General features: G+C 40.0%; 1 protein-coding gene and 1 long non-coding RNA gene across 2 annotated transcripts; both read right to left on the reverse strand.

Annotated features, from left to right (window-relative positions):
- Positions 1-4,878: 4,878 nt before the first annotated feature.
- On the reverse strand, positions 4,879-6,046 carry LOC143579258 (uncharacterized). The gene is made up of 3 exons (XR_013143429.1): positions 5,995-6,046; positions 5,724-5,897; positions 4,879-5,082 (listed from the first exon to the last, which is right to left on the reverse strand). It is a non-coding gene; the product is annotated as an uncharacterized LOC143579258 (long non-coding RNA).
- Positions 6,047-6,108: 62 nt separating this feature from the next.
- LOC143579259 (putative pentatricopeptide repeat-containing protein At3g01580) lies at positions 6,109-8,490 on the reverse strand. Its single transcript, XM_077062619.1, has one exon. It carries the CDS (start codon positions 8,422-8,424, stop codon positions 6,244-6,246), a length of 2,181 nt encoding a protein of 726 aa, XP_076918734.1. The 5' UTR covers positions 8,425-8,490; the 3' UTR covers positions 6,109-6,243.
- Positions 8,491-16,604: the final 8,114 nt, after the last annotated feature.

The raw sequence follows: 16,604 nt of genomic DNA on the forward strand, positions 1-16,604 counted from the left end.
CGGTTTAACATTCCACCAAAACTACCCCTTGAACTAAGTTAGTGTTTGGAATAGCTCTACAACATAAAATATATATTACCACATTTACAGCTTCATCTTCCTCATTTATAATTAGGGTTCCTAAGTTTTAATTCATCCATCTTCATCTTCATTTTTATCTTCACCAATTCATCCAAACCAATACACGTCTATTTGACCATCATTCCTAAGATTACAAAGTTTGGATACCCACACCGGCTCATAACTCGACCCGATTCTCCCTTTCAAACCCACCAAAAACCGCCATCACCGTCTCCTGCTCCGTCTCAATTCCTTAGTCGTCCACTGCTCCGTCACCATCATCGGACTCTAAAACATTCAATCTGATCAAAATGCCCAATATAACATATGTTGTGTGAAAACACCTAATTAATCAGACATCAAAGTAGTCAAAAATACAATGGGTATATAATATACTAAGCTAATAACCAAAACAACTAGTCAAAAGTAGGAGCACGTACATTTAAATCATTAAAAAGTATAAATGAAAATTAATAGTAATAATAAGGTTACCGTGAATTGAATTGAGCTAGAGATCGATGGAATTGAGTGTAGTTCGGAGGAAAGTGGCAGCCGGAAGTGTACGTGTGGTAGCTGTTAGGGTTTTCGGTGATGCCGGAATGTGAAAACCATGAAACGGAGGTGGCTGACGTGGCGGCGGCGAGGTGGCGGAGGTTAAGGGTTTTGATCGGAGTGAGTAGTGGATGTGGTGGGTGGAGTATTGGAGTGATTGGTGGTGTGATACGAGAGAATACGAAGGTTTGAAGAATGGAATCTAGGGTTTGGTTTAGTTATTAATATTAATGTGAAGAAGAAGATGGAAGATGAATGCACTGGCTTGAAGGTTTGAAGTCTGAAAGGTTCTATCTGGAAAGTGGTTTAGTCAACTAAAAAAGTAAGATTACTATTACTATTATTATTATTATTATTACTATTATTATTATATTTATTATTTATTAAAAGAAGATTACTAAAATACCCTTAATATGTTGGTACTATTACTAAAATACCAACAGTCAACTAACGGCAGGAGTCAGAAGAACCCACCGGAGAAACACAGAGAGTCAAAGTTCCCAAAATCTTTTTCAGTGGTTAACCTATCTCGCGACGTTATTTTTCAGGGAGACAAAATGCGGATTTCCCTATAAATAAAAAACAAATGTCGTTCAAAAAATAAATAAAAAACAAATAATCTAAAAAAACTAAAATGTCTTCATTGTTAAAAAAAACAAACCCTCTTTGATTCCTATTCATTTGTCAAACGAACACATTAAGAATGTATTTGGATTTCAATTCACCCCCCCTCCCCAATTTCAATTCCTATTGGAATGTTCAGATTCCAAATCCAATTCCTTCAAATTCCAATCCTATGCAAATTCCAATTCCAATTTCATTCCATTTCGTGAAACGAACGCGCCCTTAGACTTTTTTTTAGGATTAGCAGGTTTAGGAAGAAACTGATGGATGGAAACTAGGTGTACGGAGTTGCTTGTGATGGAAATTAGGTTAGTTTTTCGCCATCTGAGATGGCGGAATTTCCTTCCACTTCATCAGCAGGGCCAAATGGCAACTGGGATCCGTCATCTGAGATGGCGGAATCTAACTGTTCCCCTTATATATCAGAAATCATGAACCTTATGGTGCAAACATTATTTCCTTCTTTTAATCGAATTTAGCAAAAACCTTTTTTTTTACTCTTTCGGAATAGGTAAAAGAAAAGAATAAACTGTTGTAGAACTTAAGAGTGGGATTCGTTATGTTATAATGATTTTTCAAATTGATAGGTAAATAGAATTTGTTCCATGGGAATCATGCAACGTTTATAAATTCTAAGAAGGTTGCAGACTTGGAATTTGTCATCTCCCGGTCACCATAATTAACTTTGAGAAGATGTGTCATGCCATTTGGCCCAACTGATGAGGTTGATGACAATTCCGCTATCTCAGACAGGGCCGGCTCTAACAAGGCGAAAAAAAAATTTGGGCTAAAGGTGAAATTTTTTTTGGGCCTTAAGTGAAAGGAACATTTTATTGGGTTTAAACAATTTAATTTTAAATGGGCTTACTTGGTTATGATTTGACTTGTTTAAAAATCTTTTGTATAAAAATAAACTTAAAAATAAGACTAGAACCCACAACCTCTTTGTTAGATGTCATACCTCTTTGTCACTAGACCAAGCTAGTGGTCATGTAATTGTGTTAAAACATTGATTATACATAAAAATTTTCATATATATATATATATATATATATATATATATATATATATATATATATATATATATATATATAATTGGGCCTAACGGGGTGTCGGGCCTATGCCGTCGACTACCCTGCCTCCCCTCATGGCCGGCTCTGATCTAAGATTGAGGAAAACTCGCTTTCCATCACAAGCAACTCCGTACACCTAGTTTCCATCAGTTTCTTCCTAAACCTACCAATAGTAGAAAATACTCCAGAAAAAATATATATACTTCCAGACTTCTTCTCTACTTATATAAGTACAAACTTAAATGCAGCTAATACGTAGCAATATAGTGTGTATCTCACCTTTTCATTAGTGTCTAATTAAATAACGACGTCCCTATTGTATCAAGCAGTATAGCTAGTACATGCATGACTACAAAGTGGGTAATATATACCATTTCACATGAGTTTTTTGATGTTTTAGTCTTTTCACTTTTTATCTTCAGAATTTCAATCTCATAAGGTTCAAGCACTTGAAGCACAAGTAAAGTTTATACACTCAAACCAATAATGGCGGTGGCTGCGGTGACAACGGTGATGCTGGTGGTACGTAGTTGGTAAAGATGGAATGTAATAGAGAAAAGAGCAATGGGTAGCCAAACAAAAAGTAGATTGAGTTAAGAGACGCTAATATTAATAGATGTTTTTGTATGTTATTTGAGTTAAGACGATGGGCTACGTAGTTACTTTAATATAGGTGAAACCATAGAGTTTGTTACAAAGACTAGCATAGCGACTAGCTCTAGGTATATTTTTTTGTCCCCTTAAATTATTTTTTTTGTTATGAGAACACAGTGAATGGCGAAGCTTGGACGAGTTCGGGGGGGGGGGGGGACTCAAAATGTATTAGAAAACCATAAACGAGGGGGGGCTCAAATTTTGAGGAAAAAACGGGTAAATTTACATTACGTATACAAAATTTTCGAGCGAAAAAGGGTCAATTTACACTACTGCGTAAAAAAACAGGGAGGCGGGGCCACCCCCGTCCCTAAGGAAGCTTCGCCCTTGTGAGAACACCTTTAACAAATCTGGTTCATGAAACTAAATGAGAGAGACGGAGGGCCGGGGAAGAAGAGAGAAGGAGATTTGGAGGGATCAACCAATCAAATTACATTTTTTTCCTTTTTTTGAAATTTTTTTCGTCTATCAATTTTTAATTGAGTTGACACTCCCTCGTCAGTCCATGACTTTACATCGTTCTTTATACGCAATACTTTTATACTTTTAGAGCATCTACAACAATGAAGTTTATGTCTCCACCATTCACTTAATACCACCTAGATCTAAACATTGGAGTTTGATGCTTGTTGTATATGCTCTTAACTCATCTACTCATCTCTTTCTTTTTAACATTTAGATCTCTTCCTTTAAAGCGCCTAACATCATGTCATCCTAAAAAATGGGCCACCACCATGTCTCACACCAAAGAATTGGCATCCACCAACACTAAGAAAGGTGGGGTCCATCTTATGTCAGCCAATAATCTTTTTTTTTAATATCTACTTAAATCATAAAATTAATTTTTTGGGTTGGTTAGTTTATGAGATAAACTAATGGTGTCAGGCCAAAAAAGAAACCGTGTAATAATTGAAAACATAAAGTATAAATCCTAGCGATTTTAAAGGTAAAGGACATACGTTAAAATCTGATATATTTATAATTTAGTCATTCGAAAATGTTTTGAAAACCAAAATAGTGAGAGTTACATTCTATTAGTTGATAATAACATACATGATCACACGTAGACTCATACCACGTCGTGGGGAATCAAACGGAACAAACTAACAAGTGTTGTTTCACTCCTGCCACTTTCCACCACTACAAACCACCAGTCACAACATTTTTCATAATCGATTACACAATTTTTAAGATTGCAAATACTAACTTTAGAAAATATATATATATATATATATATATATAAACTCATTGTCAAAATAAACACCCGTCGTTAAATGCACGGCTGTATTTTACCCTGTCAACATTTGTTTTTTAAAAAAGAAATAGAAATAGAAAAGACGACAGGCTCTTTCTACTTGGTGCGTGTTTTTATTAAAAAAATCAGAGAAACAGGCACCCATTATGAAAGAGAAGTTGGGCTTAGAAAAATAAAATATAATTAAAAAAACAGGCGGACCACCCATAGTAGACGCTGGGTTTCAAAAACAAGTCTGAGTGTGCTGGTATCTAAAATCCAGACCGGCCGCCAGGAACATTGTTGTCAGATTGTCTGATAAATAGGCGGGCCGGCAGAAACATTTTTGGCAGGATTAGTACACGTGTCTGTCAGTTATTGGTGTAAAATATATGGGCAACCCGAGCAATTTTGCAATGGACATAACGAAGACTTGCGGATTTAGATAGGCATTAATAGAATTGGGTCAAAATGGACCTTTTGGTCCTTTTCCCTATCTTGAGACATCTTTCATTTAAATACAGTGCAGTGCGAGAAAAATGGTATGTGGCTGCACGTTTTTCCAAAGTTTCTTAATAAACATACGAATCAACCCGTTAGGCGGGATTCACATAATAAAAAAAAGTTGGTAATTCAACAGAAAACAAATGCAGTTTCAAAATCATTTACCCAAGGCCTCATACCTCATCACCTAACTCCCTGAGGTGAGTGGATGTGGGCACTGGCCAAGCCCATTTTGTTGCATGCTTTAGGACTAAAAGGTGTATAGTCTGTCACTTTAGTTTTCCTTGATGAATGACAGATAGGTTCTTGAAGATTTGGAACTCATCCAAGTTAAGAAATTAAACTACTAACATAATTCACAAATCCCATATTCTTCATAATCTGCAGACGCAATCAAATGCAGCAAATTGAAATATATTGTATATTCAAATGGTTTTCTCTATGCGAATGTAAATTAAAAAATATAGAAGGCCACGATGAACTTACAATACATATTAACTATTAATGACTAAACAAAGTTGCAGTTGGTGATTGCGATACTTGTATTCTTATGCCTACAATAACATATGGTTTTCAAAGACGCAAAAGACCATTATATGCTACGATCAACAAAGTTCAGTTGGATATAAACAAATTCTGCTAGCTGTAGCCTACAATAAGATTGATTAAATATGCATGATTAACTTCATGCGCAGATTTACACAAAATAATTATGGTCTACACTGCAAGTTGTAACCTTTCTCTAAAAAGTGAGTGTTATTTTGCTTTTGTGAGCTTCAATTGCACACATTAATTCTTCATTCTAAAGCTAAAACTCTAAAAGTAAGAAACTTACACTGGATCCCTTTTCCTTGGATTTGAGCCTTACATCTTTCAAGTTATAAAGTAAGTTGATGATTGCCGGACTGATTTAAGGCAGACAAAATCTAGCAACAGAAAACAACAAAAACCTATTACTTATTACTGCATAAATTTACTGACAAGAATATTGAACTATAATATTGAGATACAAAAAAACTTACTGTCAAGATAGCTTGCAACAGAAGTAGATAGATAAATATCTTCTGGACCTGCCCACGACATCGAATTCAAGCCCGAAATATTCTGTCAAGGTAAACAAATTTGCATTGGCAGCAGCCTCCCAATCTTCACTCCGCGCCTTAAAAGAACCCTAATCTTCTACAAATACAAATCCCCTATTTTCAATGATGAACAATAAAATTAAAAATTTAAAACCCTGGTCAAATTAGTTGCTACATTACACAAACTAAAAACCAATAATAATCACCGAACCTTTTGCTTTGGCGTAGGGTTGGGCATTTTGTTGAAGTTAGTCAACAAAGGGAGTTACGGTCTTACAGACCGAAAACCATAAATCAGTTACTTCTTGAATCACTTTTTAATTCGTAATCTTAACTCTACGACAATAACAGGCAATCGGCAAAATATCAAAATAGAATGATACCCATTGCTCATTTCATTTTATAAATGTCTCTGAACAAGCATCTTTCATGATTGAATAATGCCCATAATCTATGAACACTACCGATCTATTTCTATTAAGCTACAGCCCGTAGTTGTTTTCAAGCCTCTCTGCTTTGCAGTAGCTCTGATATGTGCAGCCTCATTCCATCTTTCACTTTCTGAATACAAGTTTGAAACCAACCCATACGACCTTGAATTTTCAGGGTCAAAATCCAAGAGCCACCTACCTAGAACCTCACCCATTTCACTGTTTCCATGAACCCTGCACGCAGCCACCAGTGCACCAAGTGCAGACGCAATCTGTGTTGATGGAACACATTTCAACAACTCAAACGCTTCCTTAAGTTGACCGGCCCTGCCCAACAAGTCAACCACACAACCATAATGCTCTTCACCAGGAACAAGACCGTATTCCTCTTTCATCATCTTAAAAAGATTTAAACCTTGTTCTACTAAACCAGCATGACTGCAAGAAGATAATGCTGACATGAAGGTCACCTCATCGGGAACGACTTTTTCTTTTTTCATTTCGTTTATTAATTCGAGTGCGCCAAAACAGTCACCGTGCATCCCCGATGCAGCTATCATTGTGTTCCATGAAGCTAAACACTTGGTACCCATTTGACCAAACAAATCTCTTGATGTTTTGTACATTCCACATTTGCTGTAATTAGTTAACAAAGAGTTCATGATGGTAATTTCATTCTTCATTGATACTCGAATCACATGGCAATGAATCTCCTTAATTTGGCTGACACACCCGAGCCGAGAAAATGCTTGAAGCAAACAAGTTAAAGTGACCAAATCAGGGTTCGGTTGTTTTCCCGAGTTTACCATTTTGTAAAACAAGGTTATCACTTCATTAGCGTGGCCAAGATTCTCGTAACCCTTCATCATTGATGTCCAAGATACCAAATCTTTGTGCTTTATATCATCAAAGACTCGCCTTGCATAGTCTATATAATCACATTTTACATACATGTACATGATCTGATTAGCAATATCGGTTTTTGACTCAAACCCGCGTGAAATCACAAATCCATGGATGCTTCTGCCATGTCTAATATCTTTCAGATCAGAAAATGCAGAAACTATGGTCAACACGGTAGCTTCGTTTTCAGTCAAGCCGGATCTTCTCATGTTGTCGAATGATTTGATTACTTCACGGGGGTAATCATTTTGGAGATAACCCGCCATCATCACATTAAACGAAATGACATCTTTGTCCTTCATAATATCAAAAATATTCTTAGCTTTGTCACAACTGTTACATTTTGAGTACATATCAATCAAAGCTGTATTGGTGACAACATCAAGCTGAACCCCGATTCTAAACATATAACCATGGATGCTCTTACCGACACGTAACAACCCCAAATTAGCACAACTTAAAATCCCGTTTGCTAACGAAATTAGATCAAATTTATGACCTTGAGCCATGAGAGAGAACAGATTCAAGGCTTCAAAAGGCCGACACGATTTCAGATGACCATCTATCATTACATTCCAACAAGCAGTCGTCTTTATGCTTATTTGATTAAAAACCGCGGCAGCCTTATGTAGCTCACCACACTTGACATACATATCCATAAGACTCGTTTTCAAAACTTCATCAAAACAACCGATTCCTCTTCTAACCGCATAAGTATGAATCATATCCCCATAATTCAACAACCGCAGCTTTGACGCTGCCTGTAATAACATCACCAAAGTCACACGGTTCGGTTCCACGTCATCAGCCTGCATCCGTTGAGCAACATTAAACGCTTCATAAACAGCACGATGATCATCCGTTTTGGTATACCCGGTTATCAAAGACGTATACGCAACAATATCTCTCTCAGTAATTTCATCAAACACCTTGTGTGCACCCACCATATCATTACACATTGAATAAAACCCAACCAAAGACGAGCCGACAAACCGGTCCGTGTTCAAACCAAGCTTCAAAACATCAACATGAATAGCTTTTCCAAGTTCATGTCTACACAACTGAACACAACTCTTTAAACTAAACGTAAATGCTGAACCATGTATTCCAATTTTCCTCTGCTTGTAATTTAAATAAACCCTTAAAACTTTATTAAATTCGCCAGCTTTAAAATACCCAACAAGAACTGATGAATCTGAAGGTAATTGTTCTGGGTGTAAGGTGGATGAACAAAGAGAGTAAGAATTGATAGAGAATAAAGGGGTTGTCTTCTTTAAAGTTTTGATTACAGTTGAGATTGAATACATAATTAATTAATTACACAAAGATTAGCTTAATTCCAGCGTTAATCTGATTGGAATTGCAAAACATTATTTTAGGGGGTGTTTGGCCTAGCTTTTTAATCAAGCTTATAGCTTTTTTATCTTTTTTTTTACAAAATAAGTTTAATTGGTGTTTGGCTTAGCTTTCTAAGCTTATGCTGTAACACCCCGACCAAGGGCGGATTATACATCGGGGCGCCACATATTGTTTCATTACTCGTGACACTATTGGGTGTCAATATTTAATAAATACATTCATTCGCGCACGCGCAGGGTAAACACAAGATAACATAAATCAACATAAATCAATATATTATAAGGCAAAATATTCGAACAATAATAACTTGTCTTGATACATTTTAATCTAGGTCCAAAATAAAGAAAACTTCCTACGTGTCCACAAGCTCCAAAACAGCTACTGCAAACCTGAACATGTGTTAAAATAAACGTCAAACACTTGCGTGTTGGTGAGAAATCAAGTTTAATACAATACATAGATAACAATAAATCTGCGCGCAACATGTGTATGTCTGGTTTTCAACAAGGGTGTAATCTGATCGGGACCAACTCTAAGATTCATAAGACTGCCAGTGCTCACAATTGAGCTCACAAACAAGACAAACTGTGCATGTGTATACAAAAGAGAAAATCATAAACGATAGTTCTCCCGTGTTCATCTAATGGTACCATGAAAACTGCGGAATAGACCGACAAGACGGTTAATGATCCACACATACAAATAAACAGCCAAGTCTACGTCCTCAACACATGGGATACTGCGCGACTAAAGTTCATAAACAAGTTTAAGACTCTAAGTTTGTATGAACACATGAACATCCCAAAACATTAAAAGCAAAAAGGGATTAGGTACGAGATTACTCACTTGATAAACGATGCGGTGTAAGATAAAGCAAGAACCAACTTTAAACAAGCACAAGTTAACCTATAAATAAGATTATCGTTTTAATGATTGGTTTTAAGTCTTGATTATAAGTTAGCATAATTAATAAGTAAATTATTATATATATATATATTACCGGAAAAGCAGGGCAGAACAGGGAGGAAGACGGAGGCAGAGAGGAAGACGGCAGAGAGAGCAAGGGGCAAGAGAACAGGAGAGATTAAGTGTTTTGTGTGTGTAGTGTTATGAAAATATTACTATTATTTATAGGAAAACCCTAGGAGACATAAATCCAGAAAAAGGGGAAAAGATCTTTAACAGGATCAAGCAAAAGATATCAAAAAGCATAAGAATCCAAAAGCAAAAGATATGGAAAGATATGGCAGCTGCAGGGGGCAAGATAAAGCTGACAGGGAACAGTAAAAAGCATGGGCGGGTCAGAAAAAGGTACTGGTCAAGCATGGCAAAAACAGATCTCAAAAGATAATGTCAGTCACTTTATCTGCCAACCAATAGGGTTGGCGCGCATGCTGCGCCGAAAGTAACTTTTCAGACATAAAGCAGATTAGGTCAACAGCTCAAAAGATAAGACAACACAAAAGCAAACGGCTAGTTTAAACAGAAGAAAACTCAAAGGGTTCAGCGCGAGAAGGCTAAGGCGCGAAGGCAGACACAGAAGGTCAAGAGAGCGCGAGCGCGAAGGCAGACAGAAACAACCTTAACGCGTCGCAGAAAGAACTACATTTCTAAGCGCGCCGCGGGAAGAATCACATTTCTTAGCGCGCCGCGGGAGGAACTAGAATTCCTAGCGCGCCGCGGGAAGAACTATAATTCTTCGCGCGTCGAGGGATGAACTACGATTCTTAGCGCGCTGCGAGAAGAACTACAATCCTTAGCGCGTCGCGGGAAGAACTACCGTTCTTAGCGCGCTGCGAGAAGAGTTCGTCTCGCGTATCGCTGAAACAGATGGTCTTTACGCAGGCTTCCTTGTAAGGGGTCTGCGCAAACAACCTTAGGCGGGAAGGAACAAAAGAGTTAGAAGAAAAAGAGGAAAACAAGGCTTAAGGGCGGGACGGCGACAAGAGGGGAAAGAAGGCGGAAAGAAGGAGAGAGATAGCGGCGGGAAGGAAAATATATATTATTATTAAAAGCAAAATATAAGTATAAATAAATATTAAATCATAAAAGAAAGAGTTCGGGTCAGAGAGACGGGTACCTGGGTCGGGTCGGATTCGGGGCAGATGTCACAGTCTCCCCTACTTTAAGAAATTTCGTCCCGAAATTTATCTCGAAGTAGGTTGCGCAGAGAACAGGTGCGGGTACTTGATCTTCATTTGATCTTCCCTTTCCCATGTAAACTCGGCTCCGCGCTTGGACTCCCAGCGAACTTTCACGATAGGGATGCGACTGCGCTTAGTTTGCTTAACCTCGCGATCCATAATTTCAACAGGCTTCTCAACGAAATGCATAGTTTCATCAACTTGAACTTCATCAAGTGGAATGTGAAGGTTCTCGTCAGCTAAACACTTCTTGAGATTGGATACATGGAACGTTGGATGCACATTACTGAGCGCGGGCGGCAGGTCAAGTCTGTAGGCAACTTTTCCCACACGCGCGATGATCTTGAATGGTCCAACATATCGAGGAGCAAGCTTACCTTTCTTCCCAAAGCGGACAACACCTTTCCAAGGCGACACTTTGAGGAGAACAAGATCACCAACTTGAAATTCGAGAGGCTTCCGCCTACGATCTGCGTAACTCTTCTGTCGGCTTCTGGCAGTCAGCAGATGATCACGGATCTTGGCGATTTTATCGGTTGTCTCTTGAACCAGTTCGGGTCCTGTGATTTGAGTTTCTCCCACTTCGCTCCAACAAATCGGGGAGCGGCACTTACGACCGTAAAGTGCTTCAAATGGGGCCATACCGATACTGGAATGATAGCTGTTATTATAAGAGAACTCGATCAAAGGCAGGTGTGAATCCCAATTACCTCCAAAATCAAGAACACAAGATCGGAGCATATCCTCAAGAGTTTGAATAGTTCGCTCAGACTGACCGTCAGTCTGGGGATGATATGCCGTACTCATGTCCAAGCGAGTTCCTAGCGCAGATTGGAGAGATTTCCAAAAGCGAGATATAAAACGGCCATCGCGATCGGATATGATGCTCAAAGGAGTACCATGGCGGCAGACAATTTCCTTGACATAAAGCTGCGCGAGTTGCTCAACACGGTAATTTTCACGAATGGGCAGAAAGTGAGCAGACTTAGTCAATCGATCCACTATTACCCAAATGCTATCATGTTTGCTTGCTGTCAAAGGTAACTTGGTAATAAAGTCCATCGCTACACATTCCCATTTCCACGTAGGAATTTCTGGTTGTTCGAGCAAACCAGATGGGCGTTGGTGTTCAGCTTTCACTTTAGAACAAGTCAGACATTTAGCTACGAACACAGCAATATCCTTTTTCATACCGGGCCACCAATAAGTAATGCGCAAATCCTTGTACATCTTATCAGCGCCAGGATGAATAGAATACCGAGATTTGTGCGCTTCACTCAGGATATCAGCGCGAAGATTCTCATCAAAGGGAATCCAGATGCGATTGAGATAGCAGAGAATTCCACTCAGATTAGGGACAAAGTGCGCTTCCGCGCCACACGCTATCTCGGCGCGAAGGTTACCATTACTGATGGATGCGCGCTGCGCGTCACGAATACGCGATTCAAGGTTGCTTTGAATCGGCGCGAAGTGAAGCTGGGTGCGCGGCAAGATACAGTTAAGCTGGCAGGGTTTTCGGCTGAGCGCATCGGCTACCACATTAGCCTTACCAGGATGATACCGGATCTCACAATCGTAATCGCTGATGAGTTCGTTCCATCGGCGTTGCCTCATGTTAAGTTCCTTCTGATCAAAGATATGCTGAAGGCTTTTATGGTCAGTGTAAAGGATACACTTAGTACCATAAAGGTAGTGTCTCCAGATCTTCAAGGCAAAAACAACTGCACCTAGTTCGAGGTCGTGAGTTGTATAATTCTTTTCATGAACCTTAAGTTGCCTTGATGTGTAAGCGATAACCTTGCCTCGTTGCATAAGAACACAACCGAGACCTTGGTTGGATGCATCGCAATACACGACAAAATCTTCATTACCCTCAGGTAACGCAAGAACAGGAGCTTCACACAACAATCGCTTGAGCGATAGAAAGGCTTCTTCTTGCTTCGAGCCCCAAATATACGGTTTACCTTTGTGCGTTAGAGCTGTTAAAGGCAAAGCGATCTTTGAGAAGTTCGAAATGAAACGCCGGTAATAACCAGCTAAGCCCAGAAAGGAACGGATCTCGGAAGGAGAGGATGGCGTAATCCAGTTCTTGATTGCTTCAATTTTGGATGGGTCGACATGGATACCCATCTTGTTTACAACATGGCCAAGAAACTGTACTTCATCAGACCAGAATTCACACTTGGAAAGCTTAGCATAGAGTTGCTCAGCTCTAAGCTTTTGCAATACCAATCGGAGATGTTGCTCATGCTCGGCCTTGGTCTTAGAATAAATCAGAACGTCATCGATAAACACAATCACGAATTTATCCAAGAAAGGCCTACACACCCGATTCATTAGATCCATGAAAACGGCGGGTGCGTTGGTTAAACCGAAGGACATGACCAAGAATTCAAAATGGCCATAACGAGTTCGAAAAGCAGTCTTCGGAACATCTTCATCGCGGATGCGCAACTGGTGATAACCAGAGCGGAGATCAATCTTCGAGAAACAAGAGGCACCTTGGAGTTGATCAAAGAGGTCGTCAATACGCGGTAAGGGATACCGGTTTTTAATGGTGAGTTTGTTCAACTCGCGGTAATCAATACACATGCGAAACGATCCATCTTTCTTTTTAACGAACAACACCGGAGCACCCCAGGGCGAAGAGCTAGGGCGAATGAATCCATTAGCAGTCAACTCTTGAAGTTGGCTTGCCAATTCTTGCATCTCAGCGGGCGCAAGACGGTAAGGAGATTTAGCTACGGGGGAAGCACCAGGGACAAGATCAATACGGAACTCGACTTCACGAGCGGGAGGGATACCAGGAAGATCATCAGGAAAAACTTCAGGGAAATCACGCACAACAGGGATATCGCGAAGCTTCTTTTCTTCAGCAGGTTTAACCACATGGGCTAGAAATGCAATACACTTCTTCCGCATGAGTCTTTGGGCTTCGGCGCAAGACATAAGTTTAAGACCACTGGAGGGTTTTTCGCCGTAAATATGAAGATCACCATTCTCTCGAGGTATGCGAATCAATTTCTTGGCGCAAATAACTTCGGCGCGATTCTGCGAAAGCCAGTCCATACCAATGATAACATCAAAGCTTCCAAGAGGCATGGGGATGAGGTCAATCAGAAAATTGTTTTCGTTAAGGTTAAGCGTGCAATCTTTAATCACTGAGTTTATTAAAACAGTTTCACCATTAGCCAATTCAACTGAAAAATCTTCTTTTAAATCGCTGCGCGGTCGCGCAAGCTTCTGCTCGAAGGCGCGAGAGATAAAACTTCGATCGGCGCCAGTATCAAAAAGTACAGAAGCATAAAATCCGTTAAGCAAAAATGTACCATTAACTACGTCATTATTCGCTTGCGCTTGGTGTGCGGTTATGTTAAAAGCTCGTCCACGCGTTACTTGGTTTGAAATCTGGTTCACCGGATTCGCTTGTGTGATCTGAACTTGTAGTCTCGGGCACGCGTTCCGGAAATGACTGGGATCACCGCAGTTAAAGCACGATCTGGGTCGTGGGTTTTGGTAGGTTGGTTGTGGGTTCTGCGGGTAGACTGGTGGTGTTGGCGCAATTGGATTGGCGAGAGGGACTCTACAGTTCTCAGCAGTGTGACCAGTACGGCCACATCGGGTACAAAGTCGACACGGGGTTTGGGTTGGGTGGTGAAATCTACAGGTTGGGCAAAAGGGATGGTTTCCTGTGTAAGGTTTCTTAGGAGGCGGGGCAGGGAGTGCGGGATTGGTTAAGGCATAGTTATGGACTACAGGAGGTGTTGGGTAGGTTGTCAGTGGGTTAGACGCATAAACTGGGGGTTGGTAGATGGGTTGCTGGGCAATGGGCGGGTTGGTAAGCGCATAGGCCTTGCGCCTGCGCTTGAGGTTGTTACGGTTTGAGGGTTCTGGTTTGGTTTCTGTTGGTTCGGGGGCAGTTTTGGTGGGTTTGGTCTTCTCAGCTCCCCGCAGGAACAAGGTTCCTGCTCTGACATGGTTGTCGCTGAGCACAGCGGCCAACTCAATAGCGTCAGGGAGGGTTACTGGGTTTCTGGCCCATACAGAATCTTGAATTTCCATGGGGAGACCCCCAAGGAATTTCTCGATTGCTCGGCGGGAAGGGGTAACAAGGTGAGGGACAAGCAAACTTAGTTCATGGAAACGCGTCGCGTACTCGCGCGCTTCACCGCTGTATTGCTTAAGATTCCAAAATTCCTCCTCCAGGCGCTTAACTTCGTTGGGAGGGCAGAATTCTCGCGTAAGAATTTCCTTGAATTCCTCCCATGTCATGCTAGAAGCAGCCTCTGCGCCACGCGCATGAGCTACTCCATTCCACCATGTAAGCGCTCTAGATTCCAGGACACTGGAAGCATACAGGGTTCGTCTGTCTGAGGGGCATTGGGTGTGGAGGAAAGTGTTTTCTATCTTCTCAAGCCACTGGAGCATCACGGTGGCTCCTTCAAGACCTGTGAACTTTGAAGGGTTACCCGCGTTAAAGGATTTAATGTTATAACTGGAGGTATTATTTTGGCTCAAGGCTTGGGCTATCGCGGCGGCCATTTCCTGGGAACGTTGCTGTCTACGCATGCGCGAGGCTTCTCTTCTCTGAAATCGGCGAGATAGCGGAGGCATTCTATAAAAATTTTAATTTTAGTTAATATCTTGGTTTTGGCGCAAAGTTTTAATCTTATAAAGCTTGGTTTCACGGAGTCAGTTACAGTCAAAAGTTAAAGTAAAATAAATGACCCTAAATGCAGACTTAATAAAGGTAACAAATTCGAATCAAGAATCGACAATTCATGTATCACCATGACTTTCCGAATTCCCAATTTAAAATATACGAGCAAACGAGTATTGGAGATTGACGATTCATGTATCACCATGACTTTTCAATCTTCAATATAAAACATACAAGAAAATGAGTATTGGAGGTTGACAATTCATGTATCACCATGACTTTTCAAGTTTCCAACCTCAGAACATAATCGTAAATGGAAATTGAAAATCAACTATTCATGTATCACCATGACTTTTCGGATTTTCAAATCCAACAAACGAACATGTAAGTAAAATCAATAAAAATCGAAATTCAACAAAAATCGAAATATCGCGGAATAAAACATAAAATCATATACTGCGCAAGCGCGAGCATATTTATAAACAACGAGCAATTAACAATAAGCGCGCAAACATGAGATTTCTCTCATGCGCGAGAAGGGACTCTTAGGTATTCTAGGTCGTTACGTCTAACCACCTATCCTAAAGTCAACGAGCTCTGATACCAATCTGTAACACCCCGACCAAGGGCGGATTATACATCGGGGCGCCACATATTGTTTCATTACTCGTGACACTATTGGGTGTCAATATTTAATAAATACATTCATTCGCGCACGCGCAGGGTAAACACAAGATAACATAAATCAACATAAATCAATATATTATAAGGCAAAATATTCGAACAATAATAACTTGTCTTGATACATTTTAATTTAGGTCCAAAATAAAGAAAACTTCCTACGTGTCCACAAGCTCCAAAACAGCTACTGCAAACCTGAACATGTGTTAAAATAAACGTCAAACACTTGCGTGTTGGTGAGAAATCAAGTTTAATACAATACATAGATAACAATAAATCTGCGCGCAACATGTGTATGTCTGGTTTTCAACAAGGGTGTAATCTGATCGGGACCAACTCTAAGATTCATAAGACTGCCAGTGCTCACAATTGAGCTCACAAACAAGACAAACTGTGCATGTGTATACAAAAGAGAAAATCATAAACGATAGTTCTCCCGTGTTCATCTAATGGTACCATGAAAACTGCGGAATAGACCGACAAGACGGTTAATGATCCACACATACAAATAAACAGCCAAGTCTACGTCCTCAACACATGGGATACTGCGCGACTAAAGTTCATAAACAAGTTTAAGACTCTAAGTTTGTATGAACACATGAACATCCCAAAACATTAAAAGCAAAAAGGGATTAGGTACGAG

Source organism: Bidens hawaiensis, unplaced genomic scaffold (genome assembly GCF_021521415.1).
Source record: "Bidens hawaiensis isolate Kalapana, Puna unplaced genomic scaffold, B.hawaiensis_p1.1 tig00029636_1, whole genome shotgun sequence".
In the NCBI taxonomy this organism is placed as follows: domain Eukaryota; kingdom Viridiplantae; phylum Streptophyta; class Magnoliopsida; order Asterales; family Asteraceae; genus Bidens; species Bidens hawaiensis.